The sequence below is a fragment of the Oxyura jamaicensis genome, chromosome 1, assembly GCF_011077185.1.
Source record: "Oxyura jamaicensis isolate SHBP4307 breed ruddy duck chromosome 1, BPBGC_Ojam_1.0, whole genome shotgun sequence".
Classification (NCBI taxonomy): Eukaryota; Metazoa; Chordata; class Aves; order Anseriformes; family Anatidae; genus Oxyura; species Oxyura jamaicensis.
In genome coordinates, this window is record NC_048893.1 from 62,190,041 (window position 1) to 62,212,249 (window position 22,209).

The 22,209-nt window shown below is 40.9% G+C and overlaps 1 protein-coding gene across 1 annotated transcript in view; it reads left to right on the forward strand.

Moving 5' to 3' along the window:
- Positions 1 to 8,041: 8,041 nt before the first annotated feature.
- Positions 8,042 to 22,209, forward strand: part of IPO8 (importin 8) — a 50,838-nt gene continuing 36,670 nt past the window's right edge. Inside the window, exons 1-5 of the mRNA XM_035345224.1 lie at positions 8,042 to 8,247; positions 16,065 to 16,146; positions 18,316 to 18,472; positions 20,671 to 20,829; positions 21,302 to 21,458. Coding sequence (XP_035201115.1) covers positions 8,164 to 8,247; positions 16,065 to 16,146; positions 18,316 to 18,472; positions 20,671 to 20,829; positions 21,302 to 21,458 — 639 coding nt within the window. The 5' untranslated portion in view covers positions 8,042 to 8,163. The remainder of the gene's footprint in view (positions 8,248 to 16,064; positions 16,147 to 18,315; positions 18,473 to 20,670; positions 20,830 to 21,301; positions 21,459 to 22,209) is intronic.

Consider the following 22,209-nt stretch of genomic DNA (forward strand, 5'->3'; position numbering starts at 1 on the left):
TCTTGCTAGTGGTCTTTATTTTAAAGATGACAAACTATCAACAAACTAATTCCTGGTGTGGGCTGTACATGCATGTTCTTACACTATGTAGTCTTCAAGTATAATATAGGTCTTCAAGCTTCTGTAAGTCAAGGTAAACTAGAGTTTAAATGGGATTACCTCTTTGGTTCTTGTTTGCAGTTTGTTTCCCTGTTGTAACTAAATCTTGAATTCATTTTCATATTTAGTTACATACCTACTTAACTGAAAGATCAAGAAATCAGAAATGAAACACTGTACTTTACTGGACTGCTTTAAAGGCATATTCTGTAAATAGCTTGTCACTACTATTTTAAGTGCTGATTATAGGTAGCTGAAATTCTTAAACCTCAAAACACTCACTGACGAGCTTGCTCATTCAGATGCAATATCTTAGAGCTAAAACTGATCCTTATGAAGCCCAACTGTATGGCTTCCCTCTCACATGAGAACTTAATTTGTGTTATAAGCTGATTCTTTCCTTTCAGACAACTGCTGAGGAAATTGGTATTTTTAGTTGAAGCCTGCTCTCTGCATCTTAAATTTATCCAAAATCAAACCTGAATATAAATGCTAGGAATCATTTATGAAACCCTTCTTGGAGCTGAAGGGGGGCATATGACCAGTCTTTAGCAATCTCATAGTCTAAAAACTGAAGAACTGATGAATGCTGTCATCTAAACTGCATGTCAAATATAAAGCATTTTTCATGCTTGAAGTGGAAGTTGGAACCTGTAAGAAAACTGTAGATCACTCCCTCTATACTTCTGAAAGCTTCAGTTTCAGTTAAAGCAGTAGGAAGTATTTTATCTAGGTTTACTAGTAAGGGAGCTAGTGGAAAGGACTCCTACATGTAAAGGTGAACTGTAAGTACTCAAAGCAGTTCAGCTAACTGCTTTATATGCTGTGTCAGTTTTAAATACTCCAACTTTTAAAACTTTTAAATACTCCAGACCCTGGTATAACACTGTTTCTCAGTGACTGATTTCAAAACTTCCAACTTTAATCCATTCTCCCCTGCTACCACACAATGCCAAAACAAGTTGTTTGGCATGACTTCATAATGTTACTGGCATGAGGATCTTGATTTTATTTCAAGTTTAGATTTTTTTCATATAGATTTATTTAGGGGATGATTCTCCTCAGACTTGCTTTCTTTTTCCATGACATGTTCTGAGAGGTTTGAGATAAAGCTGTAGGGAACCCAGCTTTTCTTTTTTTTAAAAAAAAAAAAAAACACATCAGAAATGTAAAGCCTTAACTATTGAATAATAAGTATATAATTTTGTATTCTGAATTTACAGAACTTTCTCAGTGGAGGATCAGTGGCAAGAGTACATAAGATAATTAGTGCTTTTTCCCTCCCAAGTTTGACAATTCTCTTTGCCTCTTATTAAGAGGACATAATAAATAAAAAAACAAGTGCTAGGATAAATTTCAGCCTACAATAGCTATGCATCTGCAGTCAGAGACTTCCTTTCTTTTCTAACAGACTTGCAGCTCTGGATTTTTAGATAGCTTGTGCACTGTACCTTTCCTATGCTGTCTTAGGGACTAATGAAAAAAGAGCCCTATTGTGCTTATAGCAGGGTATCCCTTAAATAAAACTGCACTAATGCCTTAGAACTAGCTCTTCATTTGGCAGGTAGTTAGTTTATCATATTTGGCTTTATGCACTTGTATGATGGATTTCTTACGTTTAAGAACAAGCTATCAGTACTTACAAGCTTTGCTAATAACCTTTGCTTTTGGCAACCTCAGACATGGTTACTGTGACTACACGGAGCATGTACTGACATGGAGCATGTACTGCTTTCTAATGCTCTGGTTTAATCAGTCTGGGCAACTGCTTTTTTGACCCATGTGATCATTTGTTCAACTGTAACATTATTTCTTACCAACAGATCTAGAAAAGCTTTTTATCTATCTCTAGCTTTGCATGTTTAAGATGTGAAGTAAACATCTCAACTTCAAAGCAGGTTATCTGCTTGTGTATATATGACATTTTAAAATTCCTAACTAAAGGAGTACACAGTCACAGCAAAAAGTGTAAAGATATGAAACATGGAATATAATCATTATACCATTCCTTGGTAGTAAATGGGACCATAAGTCACAATGAGTGGCTTTACAAGACTTTAATTTTTTAAGCTGTATCAGCGTGAATCACAATATCAGTTACTTTATAATGTCTTTATCAATCCTAAAACAAACCAAAAAAAACAACAACACAACAACCAACTTAGACTAAATTATCTTGCCATACATTAACTTAAAGTTGATCTTATTTTCATCTTATAGGACTCTCGTGTAGTACCTACCTCCCTAAGTGGAACTACTGGTTTTCACTGTTTCCAGTCAGCAGTGAACACAACTCTAGCTAATCTCTGTTACAGAAGAGCTATAAGTATAATTGAATGGTACTGTCAATAAAGTGGTGTTTAGACAAGCTGTAAAGTGCTAAGGCTATATATGTATAAAAAAAACTGCAAAAGAACAAGCAAAGCAATCTTGTTTTTCAGGCCAATAGCTGTCTCAGCCAAAAGTCACTGACAGAAAATTGCTATTCCAGTCTTCAAAATACCTAGTAATACGTCTTCATCCCATTTAACATAATGTTATATTAACATTGGGATACTGATACCTCAATCGTCATTCTTTATGCTTCTAGATTATGTACCTGTTTTGAAACTTCTCAAAATACTTCAGAGTATTTCAGTGTATTATTTACCAACTGACACAGTCTTAGTCTGAGTAAAAGACCTAGATCCATAATTCTACTTCTGGATGAAGTATTTAAGAGGTGAGTTTCATAACTTGGAAATATTTGAGATAACACTGGGTGTGATACTGACTTAACGTAAAAAGTATTTTTCCTCTAGTTGTTAAATTAAGTTGCTTAAAAAGGAGATCATGGATCTCTTAACTTCTGTAGTTTTTTCCTATGCAAATCTCATACCACCTAAATTTTATCCAGTTTAGTTATTTTTTTCTGTAGTCTCCTGATGATAAGCTGTACTATTCAAGATGAGGAATTAACATTAGGTTTTAATTTTGACTGAGTGGATTTCCATGTTTCATTGCGGGTATTTCAGTGAAATACTGAAACTACCATAAAATAGGAGAATTGCTTAACATTTTCAAAGTACTAATGGACTCGTGACTTTCTTGTGTTTTTTCCAGGTTATGAAGTGAGAGAAATAAGAATGATCTCCCAGAATTTTCATGACTAACTTCCTGCAGCTAAGGAACACTCTATACTGTATGCTACAGTGGTGGTGCAGATAATTGCACTGTTTTTGCTGTACTGGTTCAGTTTACTTACCTTTCCTCCCTGGCTGCTGTAAATTACCTTTAGGAGCTCTGACAGAACAGTGGGGGAGACTGATTTGGGATGTGACTTCTGATCGAAGCTTTGTATCTGGAGGCCTGGCAAACATTTAGCTGCTGTAGATCATCCTTGATAGCTCCTTATCTATTCTATACATGTCTTTTGAAAAAATAACTATTTTATGTGATGGGTATGAAGTCTACTCTGTATTCTAACTGGAGAAATAGTCTCGTACTATATATAACCAGACCATTAACTCTACTTACGTGCTTGTTCACAGGTCTCTGATCAACTTGGATGTATTGCCTCCCAACTGTAAACAATTCTATTAATGAAAAAGTTCATAAATTTGTACCTGCTGACTGAACATCTCCATGTGTTGTTGTATTTGGAAAAAAAAAATGTTGTGAAGTACTAATTTGGCTGGAGAGTACTAGTTCAGACAGTTTTTTTGTACTGTTTGAGTCTTATGTGAGTAAGGACTACAGCCAATTTGGAATGAAAGCTTTATGGCAGGTACAGGTCTAATTACTTTGTCATTATTTCACAATGAAGTAAAGAAGTAAACCCTCCATTGAACAATGGATTGCTTTTAGCTTGCAGCACATCAGATGAAGGACCATTGTCTCCTCTCATAATTTTCCTTAAGTACCTCTTATTAACTACAGTTTACCACCAGATGTTTTCCTAAAGAACGTACTCAGTCTGGTAAAGTGTCAGTTCTTCTATGCCAGTGGAAAGTACATTGCACACACCATTCAGTTAAAATGCTACCTGCATTTCAAAAGAAGCAGAAGTCCAAGGGCTAATTCTAAGTAACTGATAATATGCAAGGATTTTCTACCTTTCCATCTCCCAGTGTTCTTGAACTTAAGTTATCTTTTTAGCTACTCTGTCTGGAACTTCTGATTTTTCCCTATGGTCAAACATGAATTTTAAGAATCATTGCTTTCAGCAACTGAGTTTCAAAATATGATTGCTTGTTATAAATCCTTCATAAAGCTGTTGTTACAGTGCACCTAAAGAGTTTTGGAGCTCTCAAGATACTTGCTTTCTCTTATCTCCTCACCCCCCTTTTATTCACATCCTTTTTTTTTTTTTCTTTTCTTTCTGTATTTGCATACTGGTGCAACTTGAATTTAATTTATTTAGTTTTAATTTCTTTGTATATTCCTTGCCTCTTTCGCATTGGGTCTTCTCTCAGCAGCAGTGTTAAGTAGTTGCCAAGAAAACCTCAGAATCTGAACTCAGGTTCCTAAATTTTTCACAGTAGCAAAACTAGAATGTTTTTTAATCCTTATAATCCAGTTCCAGATCCATTACTTTGAAGTACATGAAACCCAAAATATTAACAGACTCTTTGTAATAATAAAAAGGCACGAGTTCATAGAATCATAGACTATCTGGTGTTGGATGGGACCTGCAAGAATCATTGACTCCAACTCCTGGCTCTGCACATGAACACCCAAAAACCAGCCCCTATGTCTGAGAGCCCTGTCCAAATGCTTCTGGAACTCCGGCAGGCTCGGGGCTGTGACCACTGCCCTGGGGAGCCTGTCCCAGTGCCCGACCACCCTCTGGGTGCAGAACCTTTCCCTAACCCCCAGCCTGACCCTCCCCTGTCCCAGCTCCATGCCGTCCCCTCGGGTCCTGTCGCTGTCCCCAGAGAGCAGAGCTCAGCGCCTGCCCCTCCGCTCCCCTCGTGAGGGAGCTGCAGGCCGCCATGAGGCCTCCCCTCAGCCTGCTCTGCTCTGGGCTGAACAAACCAAGGGGCCTCAGCCGCTCCTCATACATCTTGCCCTGCAGATCCCTCACAATCTTTGTAGCCCTCTTTTGGACACTCTCCAACAGTTTAATGCCTTTATATTGTGGTGCCCCAAACTATAAACTGTACTAGAGCTGAGGCTGCCCCAGCGCAGAGCAGAGCAGGACCATCCCTTCCCTCAACCGACTGGCTGGCAATGCTGTGCCTGATGCACCCCAGGGTACGGTTGGCCCTCCTGGCTGCCAGGGCACACTGCTGGCTCAGGTTCAGCTTGCTGTCAGCCACAACCCCCAGATTCCTCACTGCAGGGCTGCTCTCCAGCCCCTCAGCCCCCAGTCTGTACATATAGCCAGCACTGCCCCATCCCCAGCGCAGAATCTGGCACTTGCTCTTGTTTAAATTTCATGCAATTGCTGACTGCCTGGCCCTCCAGTCTGCCAAGATCTCTGCAAGGCCTCTCCACACTCAGGGAAGGGAGTCAAAAGTTCCTCTCAATTTAGTGTCATCTGAAAAACTTACTTAGTATGCATATGAGTCCTGCATCCAGATCATTTATAAAAACATTAAAGAGAACTGGTCCTAAAATGGAGCCCAGGGGAATCCCACTAGCAACTGGACACAAGCTTGTTGGTTACAATGTAACCCAATTTACTAGAACCCTTTGATCCCAATCCATCAGTCAATTGTTCACTCATTGTATTATCTACTTGTTAGCTGTATGCTGGACATTGTGTCCAGAAGGATGCTGTGACAGTATTGAAAGCTCTACTAAAATAATAATAATAAAAAAGACATCTACTGGCTTCCATTGATCAACTTGATGGGCTACATTATTGTAAAAGGAAATTAAGTCCTTGATTTATATAAGATGGTACTTGCTCTCTGAAATTTTTAATGTTATATAAGAACATTTCAACTAATAACATCATTTTTAGAACAACTGCCACTTGTTTTATGGTCATTCATGTCTTGCAGAAAGAAGTACCAGGCATACATCAAACTCAGTGCACAGGTAGATGACAATGTTTGCAACAATAGTATCTGCAACTAAATCACTGCTGATATATTACAAAGGAACCAAGCATTATTGAACTGGATCTCACTTGATTTAGAGGCTTGGGGCATTGCCTCTTTGATGGCTGTGGGAACAAAAAGCTGTGTCTAAAAAGTGAAATCTTAGGTATAAAGTCTTTTTTTTTTTTTTTTTTCCTAGTGAATGTTGTGTGGTAAAGTGTGCAGTTTTAAATAGCTTATAAGCAGTAAGTGTAAAAAAAAATCTGAAAAATATTTTCAGAGAATGTTAAAATAACATTTAAGTATATTTTGTTCATTGGTATGTTTTACGTTACCAGCTCCACAAGACTGAAGTCCTTTAAACATTTAAGTTCTTGTACCATGGATGAATACATAGAAACAGAATACATCAGAACTACTTTTAAACTATTCATAACATGCCTATTTTGGAAAGGGAAGTAGAGCTGTAACATTCTAGTATTTCTTTTTTTTTTTTTTCCTTTTTTTTTATGATAAATGATTCAAGCTCTTTAAAAGGAGTAGTTTTCATTGTAGTAGTCTTATTTACTGTCTTAACCATGCCAAAATGATGAATAATTACCATAGTTAACAATACATACTTTTTACAATCACATTGGTTTTGTTTGATGTAATTACTGATCCCACTCTTCCCCTGCTTTGAAGAAGAAATAAGAAGGTTGAAAGTACCTACAGTTTCTTGTTTGATGCTGTAGAGCTGCATTATTGGAGTACAGAAAGTTCTTGAGCAACACCAGTCAGGTGTTCTATAACACTTCACGTGAAGGGTATCTGATTGTCTCTGTAACTCATTCTTACAGGTAGCTTCTACTTTGATTCTATGCAGATACATTAAGAAACTTTTTTTTTTTTTTTTCCTTTGAAATCCTTATAGTATCAGATGTTTCAGCATTTTCCTTGTAACTAGTTCAGTACTTAAGTCATTTAGGGGCAGTAAAGGTGTTTTGGCAACTATTACCGTGTAGTAAACTTTGTTAGAGATTAGTACCCCTGCTTTAACCAGGACTCCTGTGTATGCACACTGTTTAGAATATTCTTTAGCGTGGGTCAGGTACTGCTTCCCCAGTTGAGGGACACACTACTGTTTTCTTAATCGAGGAACACTAATGAGAAATGACATTTTATGCTGTAATTGCAGTGAACAAACGACATGTTCTCAAATTGTGTTCTTAAGGCATTTCTACGCAGCTATGGCAGGACCTTCTAATTGCCCTAGCACTTGACTCTTCCAAACCACGGGAAGCAGCCTTTCTGTGCTTCCCACCAGGTAGCAGCACATCTCTGTTCCGTAAATGCCACGTGAAACTTCACCTGCAGAAGAAACTCAAGGACTTGACTCAGTAAGATGGGAATAGTCATCAGGGTATTCCGGCATGCCGTGGGGCTGTAAACTGCCCCTTCAGGAGCTATCTTACACCCGCACAAATGTTTACATCTCCCTTGGCTTCACGTGCTCTAGGATTTAGGGGGAGAAACAGGAGGACAGAGGTGAAGAACCACAGAGGGCAAATGTTCCTAGTTGGCGTGAACATTCCTGAGCGGTTTTATACACAAACCCCACTAACACAAGGCAAGCCGGGGTTCACCGCTGACACAACGAGGACAGGGACCAGAAGCACATTTCGGGAAGCCCCTTGCAGCAAACTGCCCCTGCAGAGGCTTTGTTGTGCAGCACCACGCACCTCGGGGACCGCACCGCAACATGGCCGCCTCCAGCGGGCCCCGCTGCGGGCTCCGCATCTGGCTTCCGTCCGTACAACAGCATGGCGGCCCCCGCGCGAAGCCAGAAGGCGGCGCGGCGGCCGTAAAGCAGCGCCCGCTTCCCGATGCCCAGCTGTCGCAAACCGGTGAATGGCTGTGAGCGGCGGCGGGGGGCGGGGGACGCCAGCTCGGTCGCGGTCGCGGTCGCGGTGCGGGGGGGGGCGGCGGCGGCGGCCCCGCTCCCTCCTCCCGCCCGCGGAGAAAGGGGCCGGGGGGGGGCGAGCAGCGGGCCGACATGGACCCCAACAGGATCATCCAGGCGCTCAAGGGCACCATAGACCCCAAGCTGCGCATCGCGGCCGAGAACGAGCTCAACCAGGTGAGGGAGGGGCGGCCGGCACGGCTCGGTACCGCACGGCACGGAACGGCACGGCCCTGGCCCGCCCCCGCCGCCGCCGCCGCCCCCCGGCCGCCGCTCCGCACGGGGCCGCCCGGCCCCGCCGGCAGGGGCAGGGGCTGAGGGGGGTGGGGGGAGCCGGGGGCGCCCCCTCCCCGGTGGACGGGGCCAGCCCCGGGGTCCCTTCTCGGGTCCCCCCCGTCCTGGCCGCTGTCCCCCGGGGGCTGGCTCGGCCGGGGGAGAAAGGGGAAGCCCCCCGGAGGCGGTGGGGTGGGTTTGGGCTGTGGGTGCCCCCGTGAGGTGCCTCAGCAGGACGGCGGGGGGCGGCTGGCAGGGCTGGCTGCTGCGGCACGGCGGCTCTCCTGGCCGAGGTCAGGGTTTGGGCAACTCCGGGCTCCTCGTGAACCGGCCAGTCCCCCCCGCGGCCCTTGGGCAGCTCGGTTAGCTGGTCAGCGGGCGCTGAGAACGCTCGTGCCCGCAGCTAGATAAAACTGCAAAACTTCTTTCATACTCGCCTGGCGAGTTGCTGTAAAAATCCCTCAGCGCTTACTTGTATCCCTGCCGTTGGGGACTAACAGGGGAATTAATATCTGCCAGCAGCGTGTTGCACGGGGATCAAAACCAGGGGAATAAACCGCTGCGTGGCTGGCAGAGGTAGGACAAAGGAGCAGCTGTCTGTGTGCCTGGTCCTGCTCCTAACGCTATTGCTTTGCCATCTCTATTGCACACCGTCTAGTTAGAGAGTGGAGATTGTGATCCACAAAACCTTTCAATTACAAGTGTTGGATAACGCAGTTCTCATGAAACACCCAGCTTTTACTTTCAGGATTTATCGAGAATGGGTTGAAGTACAGATTTTTATTTGAAATAGCTGATACGTTTCCTCTCTTCTGTTATAAAGAAAAAGTCCTGAAATTAAGATGTGCCTGTTGCTGCACAGGCTTCCTGTTACCAAACGAAGCGTGATGTATGTGACTGATGAAGCGCACCGATGTGGTGTTGAGGTTGATACGACTCTTTGGAGGAGTGGAACAAAAGTGCACCTGCGGAATGCTGCTAACGTGGGCCTTTGGCATCTTGAAACCTTTCAGCGCTTTTGAAGCAAGACTTCAAAGCGACGTGTCAGACTTCCACGTACATAATGATAGTGCTGACACATAGCTGTGTTCCTGTGTGTGCAGGAATCCTGATGCTGGTCTAGCTTTTCTCTTGTTCTAGCAAAGAAACTAACCAACCAGCCAACCAAAAAGCCCTCTGTCCAACAATAAGCACTCAAAGTAGTAATACAATGCTTGTCCAAAGAGAGCAGGGGTCACCTTCATTCTGTGCAATAACGTGATGCTGCTCCTGATAAGCACTAAAGGGTATTGAAGTAAAACATCTTCTGTGCCACCCTGTCTGCAGTGTGTGTTTGCTTTCAAGCTTGAATCAAGGTAGTGACTGGAGTTTCCCACACAGTTGAAACTCTACTGTTACTGTTCCACCAAAATAGTGTCTCTGTAGATGCTTCATTGCTTCTACTGATAGAGAGTCCTTTAGCAGTGATCTCCTAAGGGTCCTGACTCAGTAATTCACTTATGTGCAGGATGAAGTTAAAATGAATGAAAACTTGTGTATCTGTCAAAAGTCCTGGGACGCCTGAAAATGCTTCTTTCTTTTCTGTATGTTCATGCACCTGTATAAAGACAGAGCTAAATCAATGAAGTTGCTCTCTGCCTTCTGGATTATCATCTAATTGCATTTAGAAATGAAATCAAGGCTACGTTTAAAAGTTACTATTTTTTTTTTTTTGCCCTTATTATTTTTACTGGAAGGCTGTTTGTGAGCTTTCTTCCTCCAGCAGCTAGAAACAAATGTCAGTTTCCAGCCTAAACCAATTTATGGCCCATTTAAGATCAATTTGTGCCAATGTTGGTTCTTAACTAGAACAGGTTTCTTGGTACCTACTCTGACACATTTGTCAGAGGCTGATCCCTACCAGCTTGTTTTCCTTTGCCTCAACAACCTATATTTCCTTCGCCTTATCATAAAACTGGATTTTTGAAATCTAATAACAAGAGAGCACAGCTCTTCTCTGTACTTCCCATTGAAGTAATCTTTCTTGTGTAATCTGGTCATCTGTGTTTGCAGCGTGCCAGAAAGTCTCACGCTCAATGCCATTAATACCTCATTTTATACATCCTAAAGCTACAATTATCTTCATGTTCAACACTTAACATCTCTTACCATGTAATATACCAAGGCCCTTTTATCCTGTGGTTGTTCCTCACTAACGAGCCTCAAGCTTTTAGGAGAAATTCCTATTATGCCTTAGTGCATGGCCGTGTACTTTGTCCTATTACTCCATTGTGTTTTTGTTGCAGCAGTTGTAAAGATAATTCAGTTCTTTGTAGAATTTTTCTGATCTTTCTCCTCTATTGATGTATGCTACTTCTGAGTCATCAGCAAACTTCATTTCTCTTGGTGCCCTGAGCGCAAATCTAAGTGCGAGATTGGTCTAAAATGTGATTCTGGATAAACTGGAGCAGTAATTTCCTGCCAGGTCAGTCATGTCTGTCATGTACCTACTGTCACTTCTCTGTTAACCTGTTATTTCTCTTAGTGTACACATCTCTCCAGCTCACTCCTTTTTTTTTTTTTTTTCCCATTTATTTTCCATCAGCTTTGTCATAACATAATTAGCCTGCACTTTAGGATCATGTTTTTCAATCACACTGTATTTATTAGAACAGTCAATTTTCACACCAAATGAAGATACTCAATTTCTACACACCCTCTTGTTTGTAATGAGATTTTTAAATATCTGTTTTTGCTCTTGTTCTTTTTAGGTTTGTCTAATGGACTTCAGTGACATTTTTTTAATGACTAAAGACTGCTTTCATGTGCCAGTTCTTGGTATAACGGCCTTCCAGTACCTAAAGAGGGCCTGCAGGAAAGCTGGGGAGGGACTCCTGGTCAGGGAGTGTAGCGATAAGGATAATGTGGATTGGCTTTAAACTCAAAGAGGGTACATTTAGATTAGATATTAGGAATAAATTATTCCCTATTGAGGGTGGTGAGGCACTGGCACAGGCTGCCCAGAGAAGCTGTGGCTGCCATCCCTGGCGTGCTCAAGGCCAGGCTGGATGGGGCTTTGGGCAGCCCGGGCTGGTGGGAGGTGTCCCTGCCCATGGCAGGGGGATTGCAACTAAATGGTCTTTAAGGTCTCTTCCAGCCCAAATCCTTCTGTGACTCTGATTCTATGTTGTGGAATGTTATTGTCTGATTATATGAGCATGCAGTATCACCTCTGATTCCTGTTCATATAGGATCACCAGTACAATTCTTGTATGTTAATCTTAGTTGGCTCAACTTGTCGTAATGCATTTATTTGTTCTGTGACAAAGTGGACAACATGAATAAAACTGCAGGCATACAAGTGCTTGCTTAAATTTTGAGAAAGAGTTGCAGAACTTGGCTTTGACAGGAACTGGGAAGTGGTGCAGGAAGAAGAGAACGAAGTATGAAAAGATTGCCCAAAAGCAGAAGAGTCCTGACTAATGTCAGGCTTCCTTTCATTTCTTACCTATCTTTGGTGAGTTGGCTGTCAAAGTATGCAGGGATCTTACGGCCACTGTGCTGTTGGCATTGAGCACCGTGTTATCGAGGGAGGAATCTCAGGTATTTTTATTGAGGAGCAATTCGATGAGGAAGTTGACTTGCACGAAGGCATGAGCCTTTCTGTGGAAAGTGGCTTGTGGTTGACACTGGATGAATTTGGCAGCGGGACCAGCAGACGAAAGCAGCTCGGGTAGGTGTTCTCGTACAAATTTATTTTCACTTTGTGTGGAGAACACTGTGTTTTCCCCTCCCTAGATGAGGGTTTTGCATGTAGGCAAGGAAAGAAGAAAGTGTCATTTGAAGTTCTAGTTTGTTTTAACAACCTGTGACTGCCAGCATAAAAAAAAAAAGAGAGAGAGAGAAAGTACTATTAGCAACAGCAAAAATATGCCCAAGTGTGACAAATACTGATGGAGTTTCTAAGTAACGCATTTTAAGTGCAGAGCAAACAAAAAATAAAGTTTAGATACCTGAGCATTCAAATCAAACGTGTGGAAGCCTTAAAATAATCTTTGCAAACAGTTAATTGCATACATATTCAAGATACATTTATTTTCTCTGTGTTTATCTTTTCAAACAAAGACCTAGTGCCTTGACTTCTCAGATGAAGGGATGAAAAGCAATTATTTTGTGCCATACTTGCATTCAGAGGTGCCAAGAAGGACGTGCTGTTTGCCACTGGTGGAGAAGGACAGCCTGCCTTGCAGAACCCAAGGGAAGGCTTGGTTTTCCATGTCCGTTGTTCCAGAGCATCCCCGTGTTGTTCTGCAGATGAAGAAATACCTTCCCATGCCACTCTGCACTCAGCCACTCTGGCTGCCCTCAGTGCAGCAGGAAGATTACTGAAAAATGTGGCTGTGGAGTAATTGCTTGCTGTGAGCTTTAAATGTGACAGCAACGTACAAGGGTGATGCTTATTGTAGTAAGTTTAGTAACATGTAATGCATGATAACCTGGGGTCCCATGTGAAAGTGAGGTGTGAAGAGTACTTGCTTCAGTAGGATCAATTTGGGGAAATCTTAGTGGTTTTTTTTTCTGCTTATCTCTCCTTGTATTCTGGTTCTGTGAATGTAATGGTGTTCATCTTGCTGTTTTTCAGTGGCTTATCTGAGGTTTTTTTGGGTGTCTTCTGTTCTATACCTAACCAAAGGGACAAGGAATTAGGCAGAAAAGGGTGTGTTCTGTGATGGTTTGAGGAGTGGAACAGTGATGCTGAGGTGGGGAAGAAATGCATGTTAGGCCAAAGGAGAAAAGACAAACAGGGGGCAGGTGGATGTGTGGCTGCAGTGTGTAGATCCCGAGACGGTGGGCACCGGTGGAGCGAGTCATGTGGGGACGTGCACATCTCCTTGGTCATTGCTGGAAGTTTACCCAGCTCTGTCTTACCAGTGCTTAGCTGTATGCCTCTTCTGGTTAAGCTGCTAGCCTTGCACATCGTTGTGTCCCATCTTCTTAATCCCAATGGAAATGAAATGGGGGTAGCTGTTTGTGTTTTTTTTTAGTGACCTGTGATTAATGCGAGGTCTGTCAGTATGTTTTACACAGCTTTAATCGTTGTTCTTTGTATGTAGTGAAAGTTTACTTTCCAAAAACTTCCTTTTGCTTTACTCAGTTTGTAAAAGCTCACACGCAGCTCTCACAAGTCTTGCAGAACCCGCCCAGCTCTGCGGACTCTTCATCTCCTTCCATTCACACACAGCCCATCTAACAGTAGCTCTGCCCCAGCGCACAGAGCACCTGCAGCTTTACCTGCTGCTGTCCCGGGGCCTGCTGCATGGTTTTCCAGAGCAAGGGAGCGAAAGGATCGATCCCAAGATCACAATTAGCATGACAACGAAACCAAAGGGAATGTGCTGGTATAGGAAAAATGTTGCTGCGTGTGGCTTTTTCAAAAGTCCTCTGTTCCCAAAATTGCAAGCAGAGCGTTGTTTTCCTGACAGGACTGCTGCTGTGCAAGTGAGCAGCATGGTATTTGAGCCTCACAAATGTAACACAAGCAGGTGCCTTTTTTCTAAAAGGGGCACACAATCTCTGTTAGTCTCTAACATGTTTGTGTCTCTGATACTGAAGAGAAAACAAAGCTGTGTAAAAATGTGAATTGTGGGGTGCAGTGAGGAAAATAGAGCGTTCTTCATAGTGGTGATATAAAGGTAACAGTACAGAACAGAAGGATGTGGTGGGGACTGGATGCCGTGCTCCTGTGATCTCTGGGGGGTGTCGGTATTTTGGGTGGCAGGAAGCCCCCACAGCATTGTGCCTCCTCAGAGACCCTGCGCAGCCCGTCCACGTAACGCGCCTCGTGTCATGCCAGGCGCTGCAGGCCGCTCGCCGCGCGGGCCAAATGACCCTATTTGTGGATATCCTGGCAACGTTTCAAGGCTAGCGGTTGTGTGCCAGCACAAGTGGTACCAATAAAGCTTCCTGGAGTAGCTGTGACTTCAGTGTAAATTCAGCAAAAGCTGTTTGTGCAGGGAAAGAGAAATAATTTGTGCTGTTACCACCGCGTCCATCCCAAATGTGATACTGGTGGGATTACTGCTGGAAAATGCAGCAACGACGACAAAACAACCCCCCAGAAGGCTGCATTCCTAGTCAATGTATTTTTAGTGGTACAAGCTGCATGTAGGCTCCCTCTGAGGACCACATATCAGCACTATGTAGAGGAAAAAAGCCTCTCGGGAGTCGCACAAGTTCTTGTTTTTTTCTGTGCCTCTGCAAGGCCTCGTGCCCTCCTCACCGCCCTGGAGCCTCCCTCAGCCCCGCAGTCAGAGCTCCCTGGAGCTGTGAGGGGCTGTCTGCCGGCAGCCGAAGGCCAGCCTTTGGCCTCCGGTACACTTGATATGAAAGGTGATTTTGGGAATCTGGTGTGTTTCAACCAGTTGGCATTGAAAGCTGGCGTTTTCAGCGTGTCTGTAGATAAATGGAGCTCCTGTGCTGCCTGTTAACAGCTTTTGCTTTACCTTGAGCTTTGCTTATGGGTAATTAAAGTTTACAGAGAAGGCAAGTGCAGGAGAGTATGCTTCTGACTTGCCGTTACTGCTTTTATCTGAGAGCTCAGATTGCTCTATAAACATCAAATGACGCTCTGAACACAGAGTGGGTTAGAATTGTGCTGCAGTTACAATGAGTAAAATGAGGGCCACAAAGTTAAGTGATTTGGCAAAACTGTTGAGTTGTGCTGCCGCTGTTACACTTAGGCATCGTGAAAGCAATGTAGTTTTACCTCATTATGGAAATGTTAGATCAAGGAATTGGGTACACGCACTGCAGAACATACCACTTACTTCACAGCTTTTGAATGAGGCAAAGTTTCTGGGAGGATGTAGTATACTTGCACTGAAAGCACTGCTCTGGAAATAACCACAGGACTGCCAGGCATAATCTGGTTGGAAAGAAATACTCTAAAAGGTAAAATAAGAAAGTCTCTGTCATCTAGCCCCCAAGAAACATCTCTCTTTTTCATATCAAACATGGATCTGAGTGACGAAAGATCTGACCTACCAGTAATTACTGATGTTGCCAAGGCTTTGCAGTAGCTGCACCATGCTGAGTCAACGATTCTTCACGTTGGAGGACCCCTGTTGAATGACAGCAGTATAATGCTATCAGATTTTCACTTCTTTTAAATCTGACATGCTTTGCTCAGAAGTTCAGTGAGCATTGTTTTCTCTGAAATTTTTCAGCTGTGTGGCTGATGTAGTGTTTGAAAAGTTCCCAGAAAAGCTGTGGATTTTGAAATGTTATCTGTCTACACTTGATTTTAATTAAAAGTGGTTATTCCACTGCTTATTCCCAGTTGGTATTTTTCTGTTACGATGTACTATGCATCTAGTCTGTTAAAATATAGCTGTATAATACATGGCTTGTTTGATTTATGAGGCTAAGTAAAATAATGCACTAGATGTGTAGTGATTCTCATTATGCATTCTCAGAATGATTTAAATATTCATTATCACTAATCTCTGTTAGAGAGCCTTGTCACATTACTTATTCCTCCCATGTACCATTATTTGCTCAGCTTTTTCAAGTAACTCTGTGGAACACCACTGATTTGGGTAAAAAATTCTTGTGCTAAAACCTTTCATACTTCATGAGGAGACTTAAAGATCTCTACAAAAACCTTGGTTTCTATTCTTATTCATCTTTTGGTAATACAGTCTTCTTTAAACATTGTTAACTGTGTTTTATATGTATTTCAGTCTTATAAGATCATCAATTTTGCTCCAAGTCTACTGCAAATCATAGTATCAGATCAAGTTGAATTTCCGGTGCGTCAAGCAGGTGAGATAAAATCCTTGTTTCATTTTCTTTCAATAGAAAGTCAGTCTGTTAGTTATTTCAACACAGTATTGAGCTGCTGGAAAGTAGGAAAGTTCACATTTGTTCTGAACATGGAGATGGAAAGGTTCAGCAGGGAAACCTTTCTGTCTTTGCCACCTCTTTCCTGTATGAAGATCAGATAAAAGCACGGGTATAGAGTTGAGTCCTACTTTGGCCTCCCCGTGTTTATAGTGATCCCTACTGGAATGTTGGAATACTGATACTGAAAGAGAATGACTTCTGCTCAAAACTGAGTACCCAGGGAGCCTCAGATATTCTTTCTTCTGATGGTGAAGAGAGATTGAAGCCAAGACATGAAGGTATTAAAACAAAAAAAAGTGGATCTCATTTGAGTAGTGTTTCTCTGTTTGAATCCCTTTTCCTGGAAAAGTCAAAGTTTCTGAAAATGAAAACAGTTTGTAGGTCAAAGGTAGCCACATATGCTTATTTGGTATCTATGGTGTCTACTCACAAAAATAAATATGAAGGAAGGTCACGTTACTGGTAAGTTATAAATTTGTAGTCTGAGCATGTCTAGTAGGATTGCCTAACTGTATATGTAATTTTGGGTGCAGTGATGCAGTTAACTTTAGGGTATATATTTGTGTAAGATCAGTTTCTAAAGTCTCATAATCTATTTTAAGTACTCCTATACAATGTTTTATTTTTTATTTTTTTACAGAGTGTTTATTCAGTATTCAGCTTTTTCAATAAATTGATGAATACTGTTTCATTCACCGCTCTGTTTCTATCCTATGGAACAGCATTTCCCATTGAAGTACAGTGGTGTTTTGTTTTTTTGTACAGATCCTATTAATCCCCTGAGTGTGTTGAGGCATGCTGACATATGCGTTTGTCATGATAGCTTGTATATTTTCAAAGATAATCCAATTCTGGATGGCATTGTTAAACCATTCTATGGTAAAGTTTGATGTTAATCTAGGCACCATAAGGTCATTTTCATAAATTAATCTCTAATTTTATTATTCAGGGAAAAAAACAAAAACCAAAACAACAAAAAACAGAAGTATGTAGAGTGTTTTTTTGTTGTTGTTGTTGTTCCAGAATGGAGATACAGAAAACATTTGAATTTAGTTTCTAAATCAACGGATTTCCCTGAAATTTTGTAAAAAGCCAAGAATTTGTACACTCTTAAGATCTATGGACAAAATAAATTAGTCTTTGGTCTTTCTGGACCTGTTTTATATTTGAACATTGTGGCATTTCACAGTCAAATAATTGTTTTTCCTCTTGTTCCTATAAAAGATTTTACAAACTGCATGCTTTCCTACTTTGTAACTTGTTATGACAAAAAAAAATTGTACCCAAGAATATCTTATTTATACTTTAAAACCCTAGTCAGTAATCAACCTAAATAATAAAGGTATAAGAGTCTATTAAGAACATTACTTTAATGTCTTACAGCATATTTCCTATGTTTTCTAAAGAATGCCAACAGGCATTTCAATACTGAGGCATAAATGCTGCTTATTTTCAGTGGAAGATTAACTTTTATTTTTCATGTTTTTCCATGTGAGACAGAAGGGAACAATTCTAAGGGATTATGGGAAATCCTAGTAGTGAGATAAAGCTCAGGGAATTCACAACACACATTTCTGTCTGAATAGAAGGTAGGCCATATGCCAGTTTCATACTGGGCATTTCCCCAAGCAGAGGATCCTCTCTGCGTGCACAATGATTTGTTTACATGAGCCTTCCAAAAGTTCCCTTACTGAGCTTGAATTGTTATTTTAGGGATGAGTAAAAATGAAGATAAGATGATATTTGTTTGCTTGTTTAGAATGACAGCGTATTATGGCTGTACGCAAGACTGTTGTAGTAAAGAATGTACTCCAACAGAAGTTGACTGAAATACTATCCCGCTCAGTTTAGGACCAGACACTTGAGCCCAGTCTTGTCTGTTACGATAAATATATATATATATTAAAAAATGGTTTTCTGTCTTACCTGTGCTTAGTGCTTAAAATTGTTACAAACCCATGCAGGGGGTTTTCAGTTGTCCTTTCTGCTCTTTGTTGTACTTTCAACTGTACTACATATTGAGCACAGTAATGTGGGGATACTTCAGAATTAAATTTAAAGTATTATTTCCACATGGCTTATTCGTAGCTGCCATTTACCTGAAGAACATGGTGACACAGTACTGGCCAGACCGTGAACCACCTCCTGGAGAAGCAGTATTTCCATTCAACATTCATGAAAATGATCGTCAGCAGATTCGTGATAACATTGTAGAAGGAATAATTCGCTCTCCTGACTTAGTGAGGTATTTTTCTGCTATGTAGAGATATTTCTATAGCTCAGGTTTTCAGATCTACCAGTCCAGATGTGTGAGAATCTCAATTTCTTGGGAAATGAAGTGAGTACTTCTTTTGAAAATGTGATAATAATTAGTTTTACCATATGTATGTGCACTTGTTTCTCAGAAATGCATTTACCTGGCTAAGAGCACTGTGATGCAATTTATTCTTGTACAGTGTAGTTTAAAGCGTCTTCTAAAACTTGCTGCAGTGACAGCCTGTCTATATGGCCGATTCAGGGCAGGTGTTATAGAGGGCTGTCTATAATACCAAATTACCTCTTGAGGGAAATACTGCTCAAAATCCATTTTTTCTAATACCTATTTTCTCGGGTACTTTTCCAATTTTTGTACGTAATTCCAGCATTTAAATGTGCGTTTTTATTCTTGGTTGTAAGATGTTAAAAGAATGAAAAAATGTTCTTCTCTTTTTCTGTAAGAATAAGTAAGTTTCACAGATTTATTACAATCTGTGATTGTTTGTGGCTTTAATTAAAATTAATCTGATAAGGGTAGGTTAGGCTGTAGTGTATAGATGTGCATCTATGAAAACCAGATGAGAATCTTCTTCTCCTCTGCTCCTCCTTTCAGCTGGCTGGCTGAAGATGTCTTTTTGGCCAGTTGTCCTACAAGAAGAGGAGCGATTGACATTAGAGTGAAATTAGGGTTAATTATTATTATTTTTTTTTCCTTTTTTTTTAAAGGAACACTGGAATATGTTAGGATGCAATAGCATTGCTGTCACTGGATATCTTTATGAATAGATTAGACAAACTGACAGGAATGTGGGCCCTGCACCAATGCAAGAGAAGGAACTAAAGCATCGTTTCCAGTTCAGCTTTTTAAAGTCTTTTCTAAGTGATTAGAATCTCCCCTTAGAGAACTCCTTGCGAGGATTGTACCACAGTGTAAGGAAGCTTATGTTGATTCTGTGATAGTGTAATAAAGGCGTGAAGTTTCCCACTTCATCATGTTTAACTACCAAGGCTAGGTTTGTACAAATGAGCACAAAATAATGGAGGTTTGAGGAGTTTTTTTGCAAACTAGTTCAGGCATCTTTTCATAATATGATATTCAAAATATCTTGTCATTACAATGACCATGTACATTGAAAAGGACTCTTGAAACTCCTTAGAAAAACACCTCAGATAGAGGGTTTCTAAATACTGACTAAGAACTTGTAAATTTGTCAAAGGTTAAAAATGTCAAAGAAAACTGGAACTAGTCTGATGCTGTGATACTGGTATTTTTCACTGTTTGCTTGTGAGAATAAGGGAGGAGAAGGAACCAAATCAGCAACAAGGACAAACTCCAAGGGCTTGAGGGGGAAGGTAAGTTTGTACAAAGGTCAAAACATCAAAGGATTGAGAGCCCGTTATTGAACTCCTTGGTGATAGTGGCTCCTTATGTATTGGACTGCAAGGAGTACCAAATATAAAAGAAACAATATTTACTGCAGACTTTTTCTTTCATTCCTTTTCAATTTCTCTTGGCAGAGCCAAGAGCAATTAGAGTTTCTAGTTTAATGCCTCTCAACCTTTTTAGTCACATCTTGCATCAGTCAGTTAACAATCCTGTCTTGCCACACCATTGTGAGTGGCTTCAAAGGCTGTGTGGAGAGAGCGGAATGATACAACATTTTACCTCATTTGCTCTGCCATATGCTTCTGAGGTTGTGAAGTGCTGTTTGGGAAGATACCAGGAAAATTATCATTTGATGAGGACCCTCTGGCTTGGATCATAACACAAACCAGTTTTGTTTAATAAAAATGTACAAGTTTGTTCTGTTTGTGGTTGCTTTCAACCATGTAAATGTTTAGAAGTATAACCACTCATTTTCAAAGTACAAAGCTAGCTGGTTTCACGAACAATTAATTACTTTCAAATCTTGTCTGATGGCTGTAGAGAGTGAGGAGGAGCAGAGAAAAGTAGTTAAAACATTCTGAAATTAGTTTCTTCCTTAAATACCATGAGATTTTTTTCCTTGCTTTTCTTCTATTATCTTCCAGAACTCTTTCAGTGTTACCAAAATATGTATGGAAGTTACGATATAACATGCATATTGTAGCCGTTAAACCAAGATTTGGGATCTGTCCTTTAATATTAAAGACTGTGCCATGATCTTACTTACTTTCTAAGGTGTTTCTTTTTCTCTTCTGCTATAGAGCCCAGCTGACAATGTGCCTCCGCGCTATCATTAAACATGACTTTCCTGGCCATTGGACAGCCGTAGTAGACAAGATAGGCTACTACTTGCAGTCTCAGAACAGTGGGAGTTGGCTCGGGAGCCTCCTGTGCCTGTATCAGCTGGTGAAGACTTACGAGTAAGTTGAAATCCAAAAGTAAACAAGGACTCAGTACTTTTGTTCTCAGTTGATTACTGAGAATGACCTTCTTAAGAGCACTGGCAGTTCTACAAGGAATTCAGCTAGAGGATGAGAATTAATAATTCTCGTATGCTTCCTTTGCTGTAAATAATTGAAAACTATTCATTGTCTTTATATCATCAGTGAATTGAAAGCAGAGATTTCAGCAATAATTTGTGTGCATTTACTGATATTTTTTCTTGAGGCTTTGTACTTCTGATCTGATTTAACCCATCTGTGGAAAAACTTCTTAGATGCTTATAGCTTCTTTTGTTTGAAGATTCCCCAAATGCTGGAAATACGAATATAAATTATTTTCTACTTTGATGTCATAATACAGTACCCTCTGTCACAGTAATTCAGTTGCTGGTGAGGAGAAGGCATTAGATAGTGTGTAGATCCTTGACCCAGTTTTTTGTTTCCTTTGCAGATACAAAAAGGCAGAGGAGCGAGATCCCCTCATAGCAGCAATGCAAATATTTTTGCCCCGGATTCAGCAGCAAATGATCCAGCTTCTGCCTGATAACTCCCATTACTCTGTACTTCTTCAGAAACAAATCTTAAAAATCTTCTATGCTCTTGTTCAGGTTGGCATCTGTGTACAGGAAAACGAGAATTTTTACATTGCTTGGCACAGCAATCCCCTTCAGTGCACTCATGGGTGTCATTGAGTAAAAATACCAATTTGGATGTGAAAAGTCATGTTCAATAAATAGCTTTTATAAAAATGTGATTTTTATAATCACAGTAAATAGATTTGTCTACTTAAAAACTGGTCACATGATCCCCAGGATTACATTTTTAATGAACCTAGCTACTTCTGTGCATCCTGTATGTAAGCTTGTTGGAGAAATGTTTCTATCTAAAGTCGTGCATAATCTGATATAAACTATCTGAGTATCTCAACTGTGCTGTTTAGCCTCTGAAAGTGGCAGTAGTGCATATTGTAGTATGCCTATCAAATAGCGCACTTCAGTAGGTGGTGTTTCTTACTTTCTTTCTTCATCATTTGTCAGAAATTATTTGCATTTATTATGCATTTTCAGAGAATATGAGTTTGGTGAATCTCTTTCAGAGATTGAGAAACAAACCAAGATCCTACATCGTTACAGCCTGAAAGATCTTACTGAGCATTAAAAAGTTTGTTATGTTGTTATTAGACTGGGGGGGAGGAGGGAAGGGTAAAAAATGATCCCCAGATCCTATTTTATTTTTCAAAAAAAGTGCCTGAATATTGTCACTTTGCTTTGGATTTTATAGAGAGGTAGGATTTACTAGATAGTAATTAAAAATACGTTTCTCTTACTAAAATGCTCTTGGTTTCCCCACATCCTGTAA